At 33.9% G+C, this 23,323-nt stretch overlaps 3 protein-coding genes across 5 annotated transcripts; 1 reads left to right on the forward strand and 2 right to left on the reverse strand.

Annotated features, from left to right (window-relative positions):
* Window positions 1–892: 892 nt before the first annotated feature.
* Window positions 893–10,098, reverse strand: LOC146939799 (folylpolyglutamate synthase-like). 3 transcript variants are annotated; one of them, XR_015031766.1, is made up of 16 exons: window positions 9,998–10,098; window positions 9,738–9,874; window positions 9,435–9,500; window positions 8,918–9,027; window positions 7,382–7,442; window positions 6,536–6,619; window positions 6,375–6,431; window positions 6,184–6,244; window positions 5,701–5,747; window positions 4,778–4,855; window positions 3,845–4,009; window positions 3,457–3,741; window positions 3,001–3,079; window positions 1,916–2,068; window positions 1,614–1,779; window positions 893–1,353 (listed from the first exon to the last, which is right to left on the reverse strand). XR_015031766.1 is itself a non-coding variant. In XM_085753350.1 (16 exons), the coding sequence occupies exons 1-16, from the start codon at window positions 10,005–10,007 to the stop codon at window positions 1,294–1,296; spliced, it is 1,602 nt and encodes a 533-aa protein (XP_085609476.1). In that variant the 5' UTR covers window positions 10,008–10,098; the 3' UTR covers window positions 893–1,293. The 3 variants fall into 3 exon arrangements, 2 of the variants coding, with proteins under 2 accessions (XP_085609476.1, XP_085609475.1); XM_085753350.1 differs by having other exon boundaries at window positions 1,614–1,762; XM_085753349.1 differs by having other exon boundaries at window positions 1,614–1,765.
* Window positions 10,099–11,771: 1,673 nt separating this feature from the next.
* On the forward strand, window positions 11,772–15,810 carry LOC146939800 (Aldolase-type TIM barrel family protein). Its single transcript, XM_085753361.1, has 6 exons — window positions 11,772–12,019; window positions 12,308–12,520; window positions 13,209–13,304; window positions 14,079–14,224; window positions 14,797–15,016; window positions 15,117–15,810. The coding sequence occupies exons 1-6, from the start codon at window positions 11,885–11,887 to the stop codon at window positions 15,297–15,299; spliced, it is 993 nt and encodes a 330-aa protein (XP_085609487.1). The 5' UTR covers window positions 11,772–11,884; the 3' UTR covers window positions 15,300–15,810.
* A 3,756-nt stretch (window positions 15,811–19,566) lies between these two features.
* LOC146939801 (disease resistance protein RPM1-like) lies at window positions 19,567–22,949 on the reverse strand. The gene is made up of 2 exons (XM_085753351.1): window positions 20,097–22,949; window positions 19,567–19,850 (listed from the first exon to the last, which is right to left on the reverse strand). Exon 1 carries the CDS (start codon window positions 22,866–22,868, stop codon window positions 20,127–20,129), a length of 2,742 nt encoding a protein of 913 aa, XP_085609477.1. The 5' UTR covers window positions 22,869–22,949; the 3' UTR covers window positions 19,567–19,850; window positions 20,097–20,126.
* Between the last annotated feature and the right edge of the window lie 374 nt (window positions 22,950–23,323).

The following is a 23,323-nucleotide window of genomic DNA, read 5'->3' on the forward strand; positions in this document are numbered from 1 at the left end:
TTTGTAGTGGCTGGGGTTTGAATCGCATACTATAAATATTTAATTTGTATACGATCAAATTGTATGCATCAAATCGCACTAAGATGTAACTTTTTTTAGGTTGAATTTTAATATAGTAATATTTACTTGGTGTAATTTGATTGGAAAGCATGGTAAAAAAAAAATTAAATTGTTAGTACGTAAAAATTAATCTTTTCTTTAAAGTAAAATAGCAAAGTGTTTGATAGCATAATTATGAATATAATTACTCTAGTAAAATTAGATAAATTAAAGAAATAAGATAAGATTTTTTTTCCCTATATATGTATAGAGAAATAAAGAGCTTGTTAATCCTCCAAGAGGTGATGGTTCATTGATATGATCTTATTATAATTTTAAAGGATGAAGTTTAAATACATACATAAATCACTTCTTAAAGCATGAACTGCGAAAGAATATTTTTCTTCTCGTATTACAAGTGGAACAGGCTTTCCATTCAGCACTACAGTTCTTTACCATCATCATAATGCAATTTCCACTTCACCTTCCATTTTTCCAGTATTATAAACAGTATAACGTATATTAAGTGAAGTGAAGTGAAGTCTCAGTATCCTCTATCAACCCCTATAAAATTATAGTAATGAAGTGTAAAATGAAGATCTCTCAGCTGGTTCTGCATCTCATTTTCACTACTACATTATTTATTAGATAAAACTAATCTATAAATTTTTCAAAACTTTTTTGTTCAATGTAATACTTAAAATAAATACGATCGGAATTAAATATTTTTAATAATCCAATGATTATGAATTAAATCCAATTGTTTTTACATTTTAGTTAACTTTATAACTGCCTATTTACTGTCTTTTTTTGTTCTACAGAAAAGGCATTTGTTCATACAGTACAACCCAAGTTTGTCTGTAAAATAATAGCAGTCCAAGATGACCATTCAATCAATTTAGAAAGCCAGATTCGTGAAGTATAAGATTACATGCAAGTGCAACAACTTAATCTCCTCCCTTACAATCCACCCTTTTCGGTTTCAACTAGAATGAAATTAAGATTGTCCAACTAAGATTGAAAGACCCCACAAAGAAAATTACCAAGCTGATGCTGATGTAAACCAATGAATCCATCAAATGTCCAAAACCAAAAATGTTCTTGTGTTGATAACATTCTATTAGCAGTTTCCAAACCACTCTCAATGAGCTGCGAACGACACAGATACCAGGTTTGATATTGTCGAGAATAATAATGGAACTTCATTGCTTAGAAGTCCGAAAATAAACAAATCTTTCAATTTGGTCCAGAGGATCACTTTTTTACCAATTTCAACACATCACCAATAAGATGTATGGAACCAGTTACAAGGACCTGATGCATCAACAGCACACATTTTGCAGTCAGATCATATATACATACATATGAAAGAAAGCATAGAATATAAGGCAGCTAATCTTTATCGTCCATATAAAACTTGGACGGTCAAGATTATCTTCTCTCATTCGATATGTTCCTTCTTATAAATAAAAAACTCGGCCCTTCAATTATAAGGTATCAATAATTAACATAACTCTGTCATGTCAAATATTCACAACCTTCAGTCCAAATATGTAACTACTAATTAATTTTACCTGAAAGCGAGTTGACTGGTTTTGTTGCACTCTGTCCCTAAGCCAATTGATAACCAGTGGCAATGAGGAAAACACTGCACTGTGTTCACAATTGCTGACACTCATTTCCATACCAGCTAATTCTTCAGAAGCTGCACTGTTATTCTTGCCTGCTAGCCACATGACGCTAAACAGGTTAAGGTCTTAGTATTTCTCATGAACTCGAAAAAATACAATTAGGAAGAAAGAAAGGGGAAAAACATCTCAAATAATCAAGTTTGTGGATTAGAATTCTTTATAATCTGCATGTGATCAAACAATACCTTTGTTCCCTTGCATGAGATTTTCCCATACTCTTTGTAGAGTGAACTGCCATGACAGGTCAATGTTAGAATCACTTGGTGTTAAAGCATGAGATCCAATCTTGTGGTACATTGATAAACCAGGCACAAATAGCGCCTTCTTGAAGTAGACACCTGCAGTTTCAGTCCAGTTATTTAATTCTAAAATAAGAAAAAGAAATATCAAATATAAAAAGCATCCAGCATTACATTTCACCCTGATAGACCCAAACTATCACTAAATTAAGGCTTGTTTGGATGGACTTTTTTGAGTTTATCAGTTTATCTATTAACATAAAACATACCTACATGTGTGACTGTTTGGGAGACCTTCTGGAACAACTTATAGCATGTCCATACGTATTCCCACAAGCTCTCCAGGATAGCTTATGAAAACAGCTTGTAGTTTATATGAAAATAGATTGACTTTATTTTATCTTTTGTTATAAAAATAACTCATACACGAGCACTCACATGATAAGCGCTTATATGATAAGCACTTATTTAAATTGTTTATCCAAACATGACCTTAATCGAGGACAAAGCCACTTATTTGATAAGTATTCATTAGTCAATGAATACTTTGAACCAATATGGGACTAATGGTATGTTTATTTCATGGCTTGAAATTACATTCCTTTTCCCAGGAGTATGATTCTCAGGAATAACATTCCTAGTTCCTACTCATGTGTTTGGCAAAAAAAAAATAAAAAAAATTCCCAGGGAATATTTTTAAAATTTGTTTCATTTAAAAAATATAAAAAAACAAATAAAAATGAATGTAAGTGGTAGTGGAAAGTTATAGCTAGTTAATATTTATTCCCATGGGAATGTTATATTGTTATTTCCACTCTTAAGTATGGGAATAAAAAGTGAAGAAATCATGTGTAAATAACATTCCTTGGAATAAAGAATACCTGGGAATAACTTTTTTAAACTTGAAACAAACATGGGAGTATTGTATTTCCAATCTCACATTCCCAGGAATAACATTATAAACCTTGAACAAACACACCCTAAGCCATTACAAAGTAACCATGTAGTAAGAAAGTCTAGAGATTACTTGCCATGATCAGCACAAGTTTTCATCAAGTGAGGAAGAAGTAACTGAGGATCGCGTACAGACATACAATTGAACAGCAAAATCTGCAAAAAAAAAAAAATAAATAAAAAAAATCAATGACTTCAATCAAATTATTGATGAAAAAGATCACGATTCATACATTTAGCATTTCTATCCTATCCCACCATTTTTTCCCCATTCTGTACACAAGTCATATGAATCACTTCAAGAGCTTATAGTTATGAACTTATGATTCCCATTTAACAAATCATTTTTTTTTCCTACTACCAACACAATTTAGTTATTCTTATTTTGTTTACTTCACCAGTAACATTCTTTCTGTCCATGCAATACACTACACAGAAATTATGCATCAGAGGGAACCAAAATAACAATTTTGTGGACATTCATCATGACTACTGATTTCTCGGAAAACATCAATAACAGCTTATTTACCAACCTGTGCAGATTTTTGTGCTTCACCTTGGTGCGTCTTCACCACTTTATTTGAGAACTTGGAATTATCAGCTCTCTGATGAAACAAGGTCTGGTTCTGGTCTTTGATTGCAAGGGAAAACCACTTCGCACATGCTTCCATGCTTTCAGGACTATGAGCCCCATCTAAAAAGAAGACAAGTTCATTTGAGATTTTGTTGTTGACATGTTCGTCACGAACAATCTGAGCCCTTCCTTGCAGACTTGCAGTTGTTAAACCGTTTATGAACTGCTCTGGCAAAGTGTGTTGCTTCAAGCAGGCAAATAAATCAAGTCAGCAGGCATGACAATAACAATACATAAACACAAAAGGAAGGGCGGTTAAGAAACTGCTTTTAACATCTGGAACTTACAATCTGTTTCAAATGAGACTCTTCAAGATGGCCATTTATATTCATCCATGTAGAGCATAATGCAACAGCAAGACCAGCATTAACATATTGGTGCTCACCTTCAAGCCCTAATTTTAAACCATTTAGTAATTTGGCATCTAACGGAGATGTTACTTGAAGAGGTACCTACAGTTAGTTAGATATGCTCAGCTGATTGAATATGAAAACCAGAGATTGAAGTTGATTTCACCTCAAAAACCAATTCTAACTTAAAGCTGGGATTTAGAGCTTTTGTTTCTACAAGTGACTTTTAACCTTTAAATTATTGTTCAATTCACTTTTACATGAATATATCCCAAACATAAACTTTACATTCAACTCACTTTTAGCCAATATCAATTTTACAGAATCAATTCATTCAACTTTACATTCAACACACACTAATCCTATTCCAACTAGGGAAGACAAGAAAGATCTGAATTTGATGTTTTGAATCTATTAACTTTCAAAGGATCCTTGATAAATGTAAAAGTACAGAGAATGAAGCCACACTTATTTAAATGTAGCATGAGTATGTATGGCCCAGCATATTGAATCTAGTCGAAGGAATTATTTTCTTTCAAAGTCAACACAAATCCAAGTAATGTGGTTCTCACGATATATCATCATTTTGGCAGAATAAATAGATGTACAAACAGGATCGTAGGACAAATCATTGGTCAAGACAATTAAATAATGTACATATCGTCAGATAGTTAATAGTTCAACAGTAAAATACATAGATGGAAAAAAATACGTGAAATTTTCTTCCAAATTTTGATCTGGTGTAATATGGTTACATAAATCAATCTAAACCGATGACAATACTTTTACATTTTTATCAGTACATGCACTGACTTGTACTATCTTATCTGACTTTGAAATAGAAGTAAGCACGTGAAACAATGTACTTACGTTCAATTGAGAAGCCTTCTCTTTAAGTACATCCATTGCTTCATCAGGTTGAGTCACTGTAAATGCTGGAATTTGATGCTACATAAAGTCAAAATATATAAAATAAATATAAGAAATGAAAAGAAATTTCTATAAAAATAATAAAGGATAAAAAAAAAAGCACAGGGTCATACAAGGAAAGACAGGAAAGTGTACAAGATAGATATAATCACAGCTGTGTTGCACATGAAATTGCAAATTCCCAATACACACTTTGGAGCTTTTCCGGTATTTTTTTTTAAAAGGGAAACCTCTTACTATAAAGATGCCACAGTGGTGAGTTCTAGGGAAGGGTCTGACCTATTATAGCTCCAGTGTAAGCAACATTACTATACATTTGCAGGAGATTGATCTCACAACTCTAACGAACTTGGATTGCCTGCAGTCACAACACATTCTCGCAGTCAGCCCATTGCTTGCTGTTGGATTGAGATTGGACAGTCCAAATCTCAAGCTCGGTATTTTAGACTTTAAAAAAATTGAGATATGTTTGCTTTTGCACTGTCTGATCTCGATCTAATCCAACGACCACCGATGTGTTGACTGTGAAATTGTGACTGCAGGCAAATCCAACTCAAACTCCTGAAATCCAAATCAGCAGAAACTCCAACCAATACACCACTCCAACCAATACACCATGACTCCTCTTATTTTCTTCTACTTATAAAAATTAAATTAAAAAAGAAAGAAAATAACATGCGTGTGACTTCTATATTGGTTGGATGTTGGATGTGAGACACAGAACTCTAGTTCAAAGTGGAAGCTATCCCCTCTTAACAACCTGGCTTTTACCTGACAACTTGGTGCTACAACGCACCCTCTATGACAGGGTCCAATGAAGGGTTAAAACGATTAAGAAGATATTATTTTACTCAAAGTATTACCTTTAAGATTCCCGCCTTCTCACCAGCAATTTCTCCAAGAGTATTCCCTGTTAATATAGTCAACCAGACAGAGGTAAGCCCAAATGGTTGAACAAATCAGTGAGTGTGCAACATGAAATTCAGCCATATTCTGATAATTCATATTCTTCAACATAAATAATAGGACAATGAAATTTAACACAGATTATACATTTAATCAGGTTACAAAAAAAGTATAATCATTCACCTATGTAACTATCCAAGATTTATAAGTTACACATCTCCATGTACTATATACTGAAAAATGAGATCACAATCACAATCACAGCATTTTTTTTTTTATTAATTACTTGTTGTATTGGCAACACACGTTGTGCCAAGTATGAATTCCTTTTATTTTAAATTTCAAGTTATTTCACAATTTTCATGAGCAATAGGTGTGCTGTAAATTATCAACTACCGGAATTACAAAAAGAGAGTTGGTGGGAGTGGGAGAGCACTAACCAAGAATTTCCATGTGGTCATACCCAAGAGAAGTTATACCACACACAATAGGTTTCTGCACCTGAAATATAAAACATCTGCATGAGCATGCTCTAATTTAAGTTCGTAAAAAAATATGTATTCAAGTAAAGCAATCTTATGATGGTAGTTGAAGGCCAACATGTTTATGCTGAAATGGCAATTATGCATACCACATTTGTTGCATCGTATTTGCCACCTAACCCAACCTCCATTATGCAAACATCCACCTGTATAGAATTTAAAGTAAAATAAAAAAGAAATATGATCAGTATGAAAACAAGTTTGCATAGGAGTTTAAAGCACAGGGATATTTAAAGCACGGGGATCAAACCTTCTCTTCTGAAAATATCTTGAAGGCGAGTAAAGCAAGGAAGTGGAAAAAGGTAGGCATTGGAATTTTGTCATTGGTTTTTTCCTGTGCATCACCAAGCTAATATAAGATACCACTTATAGAAAAGCACATCAAACCACAAGCCCTTTTTTATAATTCTGTAACTACCACTTCGAAGGGATCACTTCTGTAACTACCACTTCGAAGAGATCACTATGATGATTAGCCATGCATGGATTTAAGATGGTATTATTTTTTTTTAATGGAAAGATGGTATTACTGTTATGCAACACAGAAATTGTTATTGTTACATACTCCCTCCGGTCACTATTATAAGCAAATTTCTACTTTTTAGATTCATTTAATAAACGATGTATGTAGTCTACAATATAGACCACATGCATCATTTATTGAATGAACCTAAAAAGTCAAAATTTGCTTATAATAGTGACCGGAGGGAGTAAGTTCATTGTGCTAGAACCACCATGGTGAAAATTAACACCATTTTGTTTACTGTTCCAGATGACACTCAGTTTTACAAATATTAACACTAACAGCTAAACCTTAGTATTTTCTCTATCAATTATCTTCTGAAATCCATTCAAGTAATAACTCAAAAAGGAAGAAAAATGAAATAGCTGCTAGTCACTCTTTAATGTTACTTCTAAGCTAGTTTATGGACCTGTAAAGATTAGGTGGAAGAAAGTTACCACCAGTTCAAATAAGGAATGAAATTTGGTTCAAATTCAAATAAGCAAAAAGGAGGAAAACAATAACCAAGTTTTAAAACTAGGCAAAACTTCTGCCAGTAAAAAATTTAATGATGCATTTATTCATGAAATATACCTTTAGTCTATCATAACACCACCAGAAATATGCTAAAAATTTCTCTTCACAGATTTCCGCACTGCAGAAGTAACAAGAGTAGTGCTAATGAATCATAGCATAATAGCCATGCTGCAAAAGATGAACTAAAAGGCAGCACATGATGTATTTTAGTAGGTTGATGAGACTTGGTAAAACATAGAAGGACAAGAATGACGATATAAGAGTGAAAATGATTCAATGATTGAGGTTTTATTTATACGGTGAGAGAGCTTCATAGCCTCTATTACATTCTGTTACAACAGCATAAGTGAATGTGCTTACTCAATAACTATAATGTCAGTTCCCATTTTAACTGCACAGCTAAGAATACACATAACCTACTACTGATATTGACACAATGCAAAGTATTTCTTATTAAGTCAAAGTATCATATTGCAAGCCCACAACTGTTAATCTGTACAAATTTGGGTCTAGAGCAAAATCAGCTTCATGTTTTCTCAACTGATAATGGGAGTGGAAAGCTCGTGGATACAGTCATGTGAGCTCAATTGAGAAGGTCTCAAATATATTCAGATAAGAAGAGAAAGATAGCACCACTGGGTAGGTGTTCAAAGTCAACTGCAAGAAAATAATCCAGAGCTCCGAACTTTAAGTGCAAACTTAGAATCCAGCATACTGATGAGTGAAATAACGAGGGAAAAAGAGGACCTCGTGATGATAATGTTGTCAATGTACGTTAGATCATATATGCAGGTACTTCCCTTTGAATAAACAAAGAGAAAGGGGTCACGTCTACTTGAGGAGAGGTCAAATCACATTGATCATGACGAAACAGAGAACTTGTGTGAAGCCTACGAAGGTGAAGAAGAAACTTTCAAACATTTACAGGACGCCTCTAAACCAGTAAATTGGCAATGCTTCCCTAACCCAGCTTCTTGAGCCAGAAGTGCTTCTATCTCAGTGACAGAATAGGATCCACTATATCATGAATCATAGTGACAAAAGGGTGATAGTCTTCATCGAGACCTTCAAGAGCATCATTGAGATTATGGAATCAAAAATAGCTTTGATGCGAAATAAGAGTTCTGAAATTGTGCAACCTCCTTACTTCGTGCTGCACAACTAGGATGGAAGGTGTTGCTTTCAACTCAGTTCTATGCTTGTTCCTTCTCCATATGAGATTACTTCAGTGGCTCTATGACATTCTGTTGTAACGACATATCTGATGTTCTGACTCAGCAACTGTAATAACAGTTGTTATAACTAATTGTACAGCTATGCACACAAATAAGCTACTATACTAGTATGTACAACTATACAAGCTATTGCTCTAAATAGCTGCTAATATTAAAGATTAATTTTGTTACAAACCATTGTTAACGGATTAATCAGAATCCATAGTCAATTATATGCCCAAAAGCAAAGTAAATGACAGATGGAGATTATAAAAAAATATAATAGTCGCCCCCGTCAAAGAAAATGAATGAATTCAATATGCAAAATAACACAAGTTGAATACTTAATAAAGTCAATAAATACATCTGAGACACTCACCCATCTAAACGAAATCTTTCTCGTATATCAATTAGATGAGGAGAAGTGAAAAGGCCAGTGCGAAAACCACAGTTGCGTAATATAGATTCTGTGAAGGTGCATGTAGATCCCTACATAAGCAAGGTGTAAAAACAAAATATACATTATTAGTCATTACAGATGCAAGAGTAAAAATAGAAACTGAAAAACAAAGGCACTGTATAAGAGACCACAAACTACCAACCAACCAACCACATCAATTATTACAAAAAGTTTGTTCCTCTCATTGAACAGTATGAAACACAAATCCATAAGATACATTATATTAATTTTCAAAAGTATTAATTGTAACTTCTACATTCATGGACTTTCAACATGCTTTCGCTTTTTCCGAAGAAGTAACAATCCATGGAAGTTTAATAAAGTAAGTTAACTTCAAAAGCAATAACTTTAAAGTCCTAGCAAATCAAACTAATATATTCAAACATGGTTTAACTTTCAAAGCAAGCATAGATCAAAGTTTAATTAATAAAAGTACCTTCCCTTTGGTACCAGCAACATGGATAATCTTCAAATTCGAAATCGCCTCTTCCAATTCAAGCATCTACCAAATCAACACCACACCATTGTTAACATCACAAAACATGCAGACAATTTTCACAACAAAGTGATCAAATATATTGAAAGGCGGTCTTTTTAGCATTGACACTTCTGATTGAAAGCATGTTCATATAAGTGTCCCATGTGCATTCAACTAATTCATTTTCTTAAATTATCATCGGTGTCAACATGTCAGTGTGTTCAATGTTCATAGAAGCCAATCCACAAACACATTACGTACCTTTAAGTACTCGAATAAGACGAGGAATCGTTCCTCCATATTGACATCACCAACACGAGTGCGTTTAGTAATCAAAGATGACAAGGCTTCCAATGCTTCTTCATATGGCGATGATTTTGGAGACCCATTATCTCCTTCTGTAAATATAAGCAAAAGAAAAATGACCCAATAAGCCAATCAGCATAAAAATTTAAACTTGAGCTGAAGCAGAACGCATAAAGGTTAAAATATTAGAAGAAGCGAGATTTGAAATTGAATACCTTGGGCCATGGTTAATTTGGATTGAGGTGTGAAACAGAGAGATTGTGTATTGGTAGAAAGGATAAGAGAATTGTTATAGCGTGGAAAAGGGATTGAGAATGAAGGATTAGAAGATTGAAGGAGTGGTCTTGGAGGGATGAGGAGATGGTGGCAAAGCATTACAATTACAATGACATTCTCATTTGTCTTTAAGCGCGCAGTTTCTATGAATCACCTAACGTTTGATCTTGATCAACGGTTGTTGGATTGTCACCTCCTTGAGAGTAAATTTTTTTTACTCCGTTCTCCACATCTAAATACGTGAATCTAAACGCTATAGGGACGGAGGGGTAGTTTATTTATATTTTCAGATCAAAATTAAATTAAACGAATTAGTTTTATTGGTTTGGATTCATTTACTCTTAAAAATTGAACCAAACCGACTATTATACTCCTAATTTAAGAGTTTAATGGCAATGCATTGTCTTGTACCGTCTGTGTAAATTACTTTACACTTATATTCAATGATATTTTATCATATCACCGCATAAATTCACTTTATTAGGAGGCTAACTAATTTGCATGTGCCTTTTCTCTTTCTTATTTTTCATAGTTTACAATTTAGTCTTTGTTCTTTAATAAAAAAAAAAAACCATTTAGTCATCCTCGTGAGCTGCTCAGTTGTCAGGGATATTGTATATTGTATGCGGTGGTTGGAGTTCGAATCCCGGACACTCCATTTCTCCACAAATAAATTGCGTAAGCTCTAGCCACTAAGCTACTTGACAAAAAAAATATTTATTCTTTGTTTCTTAAAAAAGGCATTGGAGATAAGGAGTAAATACATTTTTTTAAAGAACAAGAACTAAATACTTGAAACTATAATCATTATCTACAATAATTAAAGGTGCAAATAATAAGGAAAATATTTTTCGGACACCTAAAACAATTGACAAATAAAATAAAATGCGTGAAGTGATAAATGTGTTACATTATGAAAAAAGAGAAAATATTGAATGAACATAGTATTAGATATTGGGTTATTGGGTTGTGAAATTTAGCTTTGTAACCAAAAAAAAAGATATTGGGTTGTTGAAATATAAGAGTTGAAGTATATTAAATGTCAAATGCATATATACGGGCACTTTTGCATTTATCTTGTGTTCCAAGTTTTTGTGTTTCTTACACATTTTTGGCATAATAAATTTTGCTGATTAAAAAAAATTAAATGTCAAATGCATGTTTTGTTCTTTTAAGTTTCACAAAAACATCCGATTAATCATTTAGGTTTTTTAAGTTTTAAATAAGTCATTTAAGTTGTTAATTTAATATATCGTTATCATTTAAGGATCTATTTAAAACTTAAAAACCTCAAATAAATACGATAAATTAAAAATTTAAAAGACCTATTTAAAATTTATAAAAATTAAAAATACCTATTTAAAATTTAAAAAACGACTAATCCGTTATTTTTATTAATTTAAATGATCAAAAGAGGTATTTGACTTGTATTAAATAAAGTGAGGGGTGTTTGACCCGTTTCTTGACGCACTACTATTGTTATTCCTGGTAGGACAAAGCATTGTGTTTATCATGTACTAATAAAATAATCTAAAAAAATCATTAAATCACGACCATGATGCATACATGTCAAGTTCAGAGTACAAAAAGAACACAGGTACGTATTGGCTTACGTCAAGACTACAAAGAACTAGTACTAGTCAGTTAATAGTTGCCATTGCCACTGCCAAATGTGGGTATAAAAGGCACACACGCGTGCAAAGTACTAGAAGCACGTAAAAAGTGTTTTACACCTCACCATTCTTCCTACATCCGATTTTCTTGAAAGAAAACAGAATTTTGATTCAGCAATACGTAGAGAGAGAGAGAGAGAGAGAGGCTTCAACATGGGTTGGAGAGGAATATTGGGTTTTGAATATGGCATAGTTCAGGCACCACTAGGTCCTGATATCTCTGGTCCTCAACTTGTTGCTGCTGTTGCCAATGCTGGCGCTCTTGGTCTTCTCAGGGCCCCTGACTGGGTACCTTTGCTTCACTCACCCCCTTATTAATTTATTATCTAACAAACACGACACTGATACATGTGACATGTGTCAATATCTGACAAACACGACACTGATACATATGACTGTGTGAATGTCGTGTCAGGTGTCTTATAATATTATTACTATTACTATTACTATACTGTCTTTGCGTGTGTAATCTCAAGTTTTAACTTGAAATTTTCAAGTCTTCAATTTTGTTTCTTTCCACTTTCCCTTTTAGTACTATCATATGCATACAGTGTAATTGTGTGTATGAATATGTAGGAATCACCGGATTACTTGAGGGAGCTCATAAGGAAAACAAGGACCTTAACTGATAAACCCTTTGGGATTGGTTTAGTTCTAGCTTTTCCTCATGAGGAGAACTTGAAGGTCATTCTTGACGAAAAAGTCGCAGTATTGCAAACTTATTGGGGTGATTGTACAACCGAATTGGTTGCCAAGGCTCATGCAGCTGGGGTTAAAATTGTTCCACAGGTTAGTCTTATGCCATCCCATTTCTAATTTTAGTTTTCCTTTTGATTCATATACAATTGATATTATTTTGCTTATATTTATCTGATGCATAACTAAAATTAGGCCATGTTTTGATAAACAACTTAATTAAGCGCTTATAGCATACTAAGTGCTTATCATATAAGTGATTGTGTATACTTTATTTCTATAACAAAAGATAAAATAAAGTCAAATTGTTTTAATATAAGCTATAAACTATTTTCATAAACTGTCATGGATAACTTATGAAAATAAGCTAAAAACCGTCTATGCATCTCAGACGTTGTTTCCATAAGCTCTCTTAAAAAACCCCACAAGTGTTTAATGTTTATGTCAGTAGGTAAACTCAAATAAATCAATCCAAACAGTCCCTTAGTCTAGACTGTTTTACTTATAAATTCAAAATAACTAAACATGATTGTCAATATACAAAAAGTGAATCTCTCAGCCTGTTTTAATTTTTATTTTACATACCTGTTTTGGAATAAATTATAAATGCTAACATTGTAGTCAAGAAAGCAATTGGATGATTGCTAGTTGGTGGCTAGTAGGCCAGCTGCTTGACTTAAGAATGTTTGCTGCTAAATGTAGGTTATTGTTGCATATTGAGAAGTTATTTTCATTCTGTTTGGGATCTGACCTGTTACTTATATTTGTGTTTCTATTATAGGTCGGAAGTTTCGAAAGTGCAAAAAAGGCAATTGATGCAGGTGCCGATGGAATCATTCTGCAAGGTCGTGAAGCAGGTGGTCATGTTATTGGTCAGGTGTGCATGCTTGTCATGGTTTTGATGTATGCATATGTTTTTCAGTATAGAACTATAGATAAGCTATCTTTATCTCAGTGGTGATAAGTAAGTATAGTTAGTAATTTATTGTGTCAGTTCAAGCACAGAATGGTAGAAAAATTGCTGATATCATGCTATTCATTACTTTTGATTGGTTTTTACTATTCTTGAGAAAAGGGGTTAATGACTTACACAGTACCTACTGTCACAATTGACTGCAACATATGTTTCATATTATAACACTTAGGTTTGATAGGAAAATATATTTGAAAGATGAGTTATGCCTATATCTTGACAAGCCTGTAAAATTTCCCTGAAAACCTCATGGTCTGTTCAGCATCCTTATTCCCAAGTTCAATTTATACCTAGAAACTTTGGGGTGATTTTTCTCATGTTCCAATAAAATTAGTGAGAAGCCTTAATTTGAGGAAGCCGTGAATCAAAAAGAAAAATTTCATCTTTGATGTTTTTCAGTCATAAATAATGAGTTTTAGTGTAACACCTATTTTTCACTCCCATCCATAGTTAAAAAACAATCTGTTGAAATGAGGCTTGTTCAATCTTGTCACTGAAAGGCTGTAAATTAAATATGCAATGTTCATATCCTTTGAAGGAATCAATCTTTTATTGTCGGTCATTGCTTTAATGATCTTAAGTAGCTGATGTAAATGGTAACTGATCATTATTTCCACCCTAGTCCTTTCCATTACTGTTGATCATAGATATTAGTATTCCCCCTGTATTTTATTGCAGGATAGTTTAATTTCATTGGTGCCGAGGGTGGTCGATCTTGTTGGGGACCGTGATATACCTGTTATTGCAGCTGGAGGAATTGTAGATGGTCGAGGTTATGTTGCTGCTCTAGCACTTGGTGCTCAAGGCGTCTGTCTAGGCACTAGGTACATATTGAAATATTTAAACTTATACATGTGATATTTAAGGATATTGCTCAATATTCTTTGAGGAGTATCTTAGAACACATTTTTATGTTTTTCAACTGAAGTACAGTTGCTGCATCCATAGCAGCCTACATGTAGGCTAATACCTTAAACAATTGTATTCCTTATCAGATCAAATATTGAATTCATATTTTGCATATTTAATCTGGGGTTAATAGGATGACTGAGGAAAATGGTGATGGAAGGGAAGTGATTTTTAATTGATTCTTGTATCATCCTGTAATCTGTGTGTAGCTCACTTTAATGATACTGTCTATTTTCTAAAGAATTTGGAAGTCATTTTGATGTTTGCCCATACAAATGAAAACTCTCTTGAAATGCATCCTGAAGATTAGTGATTGTGTTTTCATTTGTCCGTCTTAGTTTATTGATCATGAATGACCAGAGTTTTCACAAGTTCACATTCATGACTCATGAAATTAAGACCTGATTCACCAACAAGTCAAGACAATCTTAATTTGAACAGGACTTGTTTCTAACACTAATATTCATGCAAATGGTCTTGTTTGCAGGTTTCTTGCAACTGAGGAAAGCTATGCTCATCCTATATACAAAAGAAAGTTAGTTGAACTCGATGAAACTGAGTACACGGATGTATTTGGGAGAGCAAGGTGGCCCGATGCACCACATCGTGTCCTGCAGACACCTTTCTTCAAAGACTGGAGATCCCTTCCAGCTCATGAAAGTGAAGCCAACCAACCTGTCATTGGCCATTCAACGATTCATGGCGTGGTAAAGTTTCAGCTTTCATTTATTTCATTAGTGGAAGCATCTTTGTAGGCTACTGTACTATGACCTTTTTATTTGATTATATACTTTTGTCATCCTCCAGGAGAAAGAGATACGCCGTTTTGCCGGTACAGTCCCAAACATGACAACTACAGGAGATCTTGAGAGCATGTGTATGTATGCTGGCCAAAGTGTTGGTCTCATCAAGGAAATTTTGTCTGCTCGTGAAGTGATTAAGAGACTAGTTGAAGGGGCACAACTTATAATACAGCAAAACTTCAAGTAGAATGTCAAATTTCAGGTGAATCAAGAACAAATGGAATGGATTCTTTATTTCATTCCGTTCTGTTCATTTTAAAATATCCTAACATTTATGTATGTGTATCTGAGATGCCAACGGAGGTTATGTGCTTGCTAGAACAACATGGTTTGCACCACTGTGTTCGGTAGATATTGACAAGGCTTTAAGACTTTGTTACGCGCTGCAGTGGGTAGCTGACCTCAGTATGGAGAATGTCGACTTTCTTTGGATTCAAAGCTCGTCGTTGACACTGTCAACAGTAATAATAGTTTGGGAGTATCATCAACTATTGTCATCAGCTACTTAGTACTCATTTTACCAACTTTAAGGTAGAGTTTAGCCGGAGGGTAGCAAATGGGGTGGCAGGTGGCTCATGAATTAGCACAGACAGCCCCATTAGAAGTTAGCTCCCAATTGTTTATAGATGTATTGTCTTTTATCAATCACTTGTTATCAAATGAAATAAGATGAATTGTCTCGTCTCAAAAAAATAAAATTGATTATATAATATTTATAATAATTTATTTATACAAGTGTATTTACGTGTACATTTCTGTTAGCCACGTGGACATTATATAGTTAGTCGATCAAGTGACGGAAATGACTTATTTATTGCAACATCAGTAACATTTGAGACTAACTTTAAACATTTTAAACTTAAGAGACTAATTTAAAACCTAAAATAAACTTAAAGTGTCCAACATCCCATTTTTTCCCCCTAAGAAATTCAATATCAATTATTACTCATTGTTAAAACAAATCGTCCTCGCTTCATAAGTAGTTTATATGACAAAATACTGCAAAAGTTAGGGCTCTTTAGAATAAAAAATGCTATAATTTAGTTATTAAAGATTGATCTTGTTAAATGTATGTGTCGTGTATATAGATTAAAGTCAATTTTATATGCTTATGAACCGGTCTTCCCGTGCCACAAAGGATAACACTAACCAAATCTTCTTCTGTTGTTGAATCCGATTAACTCTCACTGCTACTCCCAAGTTATTAGTATAAGACTGTTTCAAACCTCAACACTTTCAATAGCAGCCACTTCTCTTTAACCTTTCAAATCTCAATTAATTGATGTCTTCGTTGATGATGATTTTTCTTTCTTCATCATCTAAGATGTTTGGATGTTCTTCAATCATATTTTTCTATTTCAAGTGTGATTTTCAAGTGAGTTCACATAACTTGTATCTTAATGTTATCATAACTTTGTTTTATTTTTATTTTATGTAGCCATATATTAGACTACATAGTTAAAAACTTATATATTAAGCTAAATCAATTTTTATACCTAGCCTAGGCCTAGCTGTCTGAAGTCTTTACACTTAATAGTTTATAGAGAATTCAAATCACATGTTCATTGATGAGTCATATATTAGACCGTTTATTTTCTGCTATAACTCATTCATTCATATTGGGGTTTGTCTAGCATAGTGGTATACTTAGAAATAAAATGGAGTCTAACAAGCTCCTTACAACTTAGTATATCCCTCTGGTTTATATATACTGAAAAGCAGAAAAGAACCCGTGCAGACAAAAGTAAATAGATGTACGCGTGTTTGGAAACACATTTGGAAGCCCAATACCACTTCTCAAAGCACTTTCACCGTAAAAAGGCAGAAGCTGGAAAACATGGCTTCTACGGTAACGTGTTTTTTTTACCGTACTTTTACATGTTCCAAAGCCATACCAAACACAGTAGTAGAAGATATCACGGATTTAATGTAACAAACCTGCACCTAAGAAATTTATGCAATTATTATTAAGCTCAGAAATTTATTTTATTTCCTTATTTATCATTTTGCTGATCCTGTCATTCCTTAATCTAAGGAATAGAGGCACTATGGTAATCAAGCGAACAGTGACCAATATTTCAAGCTCAATGCAGTGACCATTGGTAGCCGCAACAGCAGTTTAGTAGCCGCCAATGTGACCCCTTCTAATACACCATCTCATAGTAGCATGACTAATGTGTATCACATTTATTTTAGGATGACATTGGTGAAAGTAACTTCGAGATTGTTTGTGGTAAAATTGAGTTTCATTTGAGGGCTTGAGTCATTCATCTTTGGTCAATTCTATATCGCATCAACTCTTCTGAAGGAAGTATTCAAATGCTTTTGCTAGATGAAAAGGTAATATTTTTTAATAAAAAGAAATATCATATATGTTTAATTATTATTCATGTGTTATTTTTTTAATTTATATGCAATTATTTTGTTTTACGGTTGTTGTTTATGTCTGTTTGTACTGTGGAAAAATTCATGCAAGCATCAGAAAAAATTTAATTCCAAAGTTTAAGGGTGAAATTGGAGAAGGAAGGTTCAGCTTACAAAAATGAGAAGATATGTGCTTGAAGGAAAGGTTATATCTTGTAATTATATTGGTCAGAAGGTTTTTGTTCGAAGAATATCACTGATTCCTTCGGATAAAAAAATATCTTTTAAGTTTCAACGTCGATATAAAAATCACTGATTCCTACTTTGACACTAATTTTGGGTATGTGAAAGTCAAGAACGGTCACTTAAACATGTTGGAGTATATCTTTCCCAGTAAATTTTTTCTCATGACCAACTTTACTTCTCATGGCCAACTATGTGCTGCAATGTTCAAGGAAAAAATTGAAAGATATTGATAATAGACGGTGAAGGTGAAGATACAAATGAAATAGGAAATGTAGTTTGCAAAAAAGTATTTTAGAATGTTCAGTAGTTAGTTATTTACTCATTTCCCAAAATGAATTATTTATTAGTTCAAATGCCTTCATCATCCAAGATGTACTTTGTTTGGTGTTCTTCACTCATATTTTTCTATTTTAACGAGTGTGATTTTCTTGATTAATGAGACGTGTTCACAAAATTTCTATCTTGACACCACCCTAACTTTGTTTTATTTTTTTATTTGATGTGCTCAAACATAGGCACATATACGAATACTATTACGTGCTATATCCTCAAGATTAATAAGAAAACTTGGAAAGACACTTGTGTCGGAAATTCCATGCGGCATATCCTGTCTGATGCACGCTTCAACCAATATACGTTTCTTGCAATCATTTTCAGTTTCTATTAACAGCTGTGTTTTAATTCTGGAATCAATGTGGTGTCTCTGCTACCATCGATATAGTGTTTTGCCGCTCATATGCTCACATCAATAATTATATACAGGATTTAACATTCTTTTTCTGTACTAAACTGTGTAGTCAGAGAGAAAACAAATGATTATATCCTGTAGATTTTGTTTGGAATGTTATGGTTGAAGCATTGCTAATCTAAAATGACATGCCACTCGAAATGTAAGCAGCATTTTTTACATTATCATGAAGAATTTGTTTGTTCCCTCCTTGCATCAAAATTGACATGTCAAATTTTGTGTAAATCAATACATAACATACATTAACTTTTACATGCATATTATCACAGACAAACAAGAAAAAAGTACCATGAAATCATGACACAAGGAAACTTTGGGAAGCTAGAATCAGAATTTCATACTTTCATCACAATGCATGAATTATCCATCCCATATGAGCTATATCAGTATATTGTTCAAAGAAGTATGTTGTCATTGTTCTTCTATTACTCCTAATTGTTCTTATGAAAAAAATAAGGACAAGATTCCTCCGAAGAGGAATTACATGATTTTACCGAATATGGTGACACTATGACGATGCCTCCACATCCGCCCCACAATATGTGAGTATCCCACGCATCTACTGATCCTCACCCTCATGTTTCTCCATCCCCGACTAATGATTGTTCCCCATCATAGCCATTGACAACCATTTTGTCGCGGCATACTCCACTTTCAGATGATCCATCACCGTCTGTACCTGCTCCTGATGGTGATAGGACGCAGGGGTCATGACACTCCTGTCCTATCCATGAGACGGGCCTGATGGGAGACCATGTATTCGTCTAGATGGCCAAGGGTACACATCTGATTCATATTAATTCTCATTGCAATATGTGTATATTTGTATTGTATTTGTATAATATATGTTACAATGGAGGCAGTAATGAAGCCAGTGACATTTTCTTCTGTTATGAATCCACATTTGATAGATATCCAAAAATTTACATTATAGCCTTCTATTATCAAGGTGAAGTAAGTTAACTATTCATCATCCAAATCTAGCTACACAAAAACAATTTGCTATCTTTTCAAATCACTAAGGATTGAAAGTGCTCTAGTTATTTCTTCTCGATCTTTTTCAACTGTCAATATTTGAATATGCTAGAAAAGCAGATTCCAAATCACATAAAACTTCATTTATAGAAAGAAAAATCAACAGAAATAAAAAGGTCTCAAAATTCTTGAGAGGGAAGCTCTTATAACATGTCATGTCACGTCACATATATGATATACTACAATTACAAACAACTGAAGCATCAAAATAAAAAGCAACAAATTAGAGAATTCATACACCATGATTAATTTTTTTTATTGACGAACATAAGTCCCGAAGTGTTGCATTAAAAGTCCCTTTGGAGAATCTGAATTGCCACTGCACTAGAAGTTGAAGCCCAACATCTACGAAATAACATCACAATATGCACAGTGAAAATTGGCCTCTTTGGAATGAAAAGATTACATCAAAATATCCCTTGAGAATTCATAGCAGTGCCTCATAATTCGTGATATTGAGTTCAAATAATAAAGCATAAAACAGATGAAAAATAAAGCTTGTATTTTGAGGACTGAACATAAAATATTCTCATGCTATGGAAAACATTAAATATCAGTACCGGAAATAAGTTTTAGGAAGAAAAAACACACCTTTTTTCCAAGTATGATAAAGTACAATTTCTAATTCCTTGAGTTCCGAACAATCTTTCCATCGACTCTAGAAATTTCTACAAGGGGCACATGCTCCATGATCCAATTCCAATCCTCGGGAGAGTTTTGCTGCAAACATTCAACTTGCATACTCCGAATTAGGAGAACTTCAAGCTTCTCTAAGTGTTGGATGCCAGTGATATTCTTCAGATTAGAGAGTCCGTATAACTGAAGCATTTTTAGAGAAGACAGTGCTCCTTTGTCGATAATAATATCGCTCAATTCATCCGAAGATCCAATGAACAGTTCTTTTAGTTTCGGAAACCATCCATCTTGAAAATACATATGTGAACCTCCATAAGCACCAACGCCTATAGAGAGGATCAACAAGTGTTGCAAACATTTTAGAGATTGCATTGGATCTTTAGTTAAACAAGAGAGCTTCAACCTCAACACAACAAGATTTTGAAGCTCTAAAATCCACTCTGGCAACTTCAGTAGCTTCCCACGTAGTGTAAGTTTTCGAAGCTTAGTTGGCGGTGAAATCAAATTCAAATCAATGAATTCATCGTTATCTGTTGACCTTGATTTAACATGTAATTTCTCCAAGTGTTGCATTTCATTGATTGAGGAAGATAGAATGTTGTAATCTTCTCTACAAACATTAAGCAACCCCAAATCCTTTATCTGCTTCAGCTTTCCTAACTCTTTAATTACATCTACAGTTCCTTCCATACCTAAATTAACATAACGTAGCGTTTGTAGGGATGTCATCTCTCCAATACCATCCTTTAACTGAATCAAAGACAGTCCAGTGCCGATAAGATGTCTTAGTTTTCTAAGCTTGCTAATCTCCTTTGGCAACTCACTAACGTGCGTAGCCTTTAGATCCAAGGTCTCTAGGTTCTGGAGCATGCCAATGGATTTTGGGAATTTACCTGTTGTTACATAACCCAAACTTAAATACTTCAAGTGGATCAAACTTCCCAACTCTTTTGGAACATTCAACAATCGAGGAAATTGATAATCAAGAACCCTCAACCACCTGTATTTTGTTGGAATTCTCCTTGCAAAGGATACATATGAATCTTCATTTGTAATAACAAGTATTGACCGAACATGTGAACTTTCAATACGCTCAATGAAGTCATCAGAAGTGGTTGTTATTGATAGGCGGCGAAATGTTCCACTTAAGTATGATTGTCCATCTTCACTAATATGCTTGCAAAAATTTAAATCCTCAAATTTTTCAAGGATCATATCGCGTATTAGATCATGAACACGACAACCTTTAGCTTTACCATCAACTCTAACCGAAGATACTTGCACCAAGCTTCTATGGATCAACTCTGTTAAATATCCTTCTGCAACGTCTTCCAACGTCTTTCCCCTTTCCTCCTTCACGAACCCTTCAGCCACCCACTGTCGAATTAATCTCTTTGATTTAACTTCATAATCTTCTGGATACATTCCAAAATACAACAAGCATGACTTGAGAGAGTAAGGCAAATCATCGTAACTTAAGCCTAAAACTTCTTTTATCCCAACTAGATGTGTATCTTTCATTAGCTCTAATCCTAGATTTTCACTAAATCTCTGCCACTCAAACACATTTTTCTCTTTTGCAGACATAAGACCACCAATGGCAACAATAGCTAGTGGTAAACCATTACATTTTTTAACAATTTCATAAGCTATATCAATGAGCTCCTTTGGACAACAACCACCATAGTCAAATCTGAATGCCTTCTTATTGAACAACTCCAAAGATTGTTGTTCATTTAAAGGTTGCAACTCAAGCACTTCAATATAAGAAGATTTTTTACAAGACAACACAACATCTAGGTTTCTTGTTGTGATAAATATCTTACTTCCATTTTTACTGTCAATTACAGCAAATTCAATATCATCCCAAAAATGTACACTCCAAACATCATCAAACACAACAACATACCTCTTTTGCCGCAAGTAGTTTCTCACTTCATCAGTCAATGACCCTCGATCCATTTGAAAAATATCCTTAGGAGGATCTTCTTCGTTTTGTTTGCAAAACTTTAGCAACATGTCTCTCAACAACCCTTCAACAGTATATGATTGAGACACTATGATCCATACACGACAATCAAAGTGTCCAATGACATTCTTGTTGTCAAAAACTTTCTTCGTAAGAGTGGTTTTACCTTGCCCTCCCATGCCTACTACAGAAATTACCGTGCGCTCATCTCTTCCCTTTACCAACCAATCAATCAACACATCTCTTTGTGTTTCATATCCCACAATTTCAGCTTCCTCAATGTAAAGAGCAGCCGCTCGAGGGTCGTGCCACTTAGCATTCTGGCTTCCTCTAGAATTGCTCGATCCTTGTTCCAAAGAGCGTTGGAAGCCATATCTTTCACTTCTTTCCTTGATCTCACGAACAGACGACTTAATGTCTTGAATCTCAGATGCTATTCGACGACGAGGGATCACAGTTTTAATCTTGTGGAGTAAAGATACACATCCAGGATCATGAGGATGTTGTCTCAAATGGATCAAATAATCATCGATGATATATTCTATGCAAAAAGCTGCTTCCCTAACCTGCTTCACCCATGTTTTGACTCCTTCAGTTGTTGCAGCTCTTTTATCAGCATCCTTAAGGAAGGCTTGAATGCTTTCAAGTTCATCTTTAATATCTGAAAATTCCTTGTGAACACCTCTTAGCAGATTTGCTTCTTCCCTTAACAGTGGAAGTAGTTGGTCAATAACTAATGACACTGCAATTTCTGCCATTTGAGTCTATGTTGTGATTATTGTTGTTTTGTGAGATACTTTGCTTCTGTCATTTGAGTCTTAGTTGATGAAGACAAATGTAAACTAAATGTAAAGCATCTATCATAAAGAATGCAAGTTGGAAGTTGCCTGATATCCACTAAATGGGAATCTGTAAAGCGTGTCTTGACTTTTGGAAAAGCTAACAAATATCAACCACAGTACACATTAAAGTTTGAAAAGGATATTTTTTTAAAACAAACAGTTTAACCGTTTGAAAAATAATTTTGATTGTATTAAAATTATTAGATATGTATCCAATTTTTTAGAAATAAACTTTCAAAAGCATCACATTAAATAAGTCTCATTAGTCCTGAGTTTTTTTTTCCTTAAAAAATATAATAATCTTTGAGGCGCTAAGCAATTTGTTATTCTTGTGATTTAAGAATTTGGATTATCTATATAAGTATTTGAGC

The sequence above is a fragment of the Medicago sativa genome, chromosome 3, assembly GCF_051527215.1.
Source record: "Medicago sativa cultivar Bolivia chromosome 3, Bolivia_mono, whole genome shotgun sequence".
Classification (NCBI taxonomy): domain Eukaryota; kingdom Viridiplantae; phylum Streptophyta; class Magnoliopsida; order Fabales; family Fabaceae; genus Medicago; species Medicago sativa.

Coding starts and splice junctions, on each gene's coding strand:
- LOC146939799 (XM_085753349.1), bottom strand. Junction 5,748..6,183: donor TGACCACATGGAAATTCTTG/GTTAGTGCTCTC, acceptor CTATATTAACAG/GGAATACTCTTGGAGAAATT. Junction 4,856..5,700: donor AGAAGGCGGGAATCTTAAAG/GTAATACTTTGA, acceptor GACTTTATGTAG/CATCAAATTCCAGCATTTAC.
- LOC146939800 (XM_085753361.1), top strand. CDS start 11,885: ATGGGTTGGAGAGGAATATTGGGTTTTGAATATGGCATAGTTCAGGCA. Junction 13,305..14,078: donor GTGGTCATGTTATTGGTCAG/GTGTGCATGCTT, acceptor ATTTTATTGCAG/GATAGTTTAATTTCATTGGT. Junction 14,225..14,796: donor GGCGTCTGTCTAGGCACTAG/GTACATATTGAA, acceptor TCTTGTTTGCAG/GTTTCTTGCAACTGAGGAAA.
- LOC146939801 (XM_085753351.1), bottom strand. CDS start 22,868: ATGGCAGAAATTGCAGTGTCATTAGTTATTGACCAACTACTTCCACTG.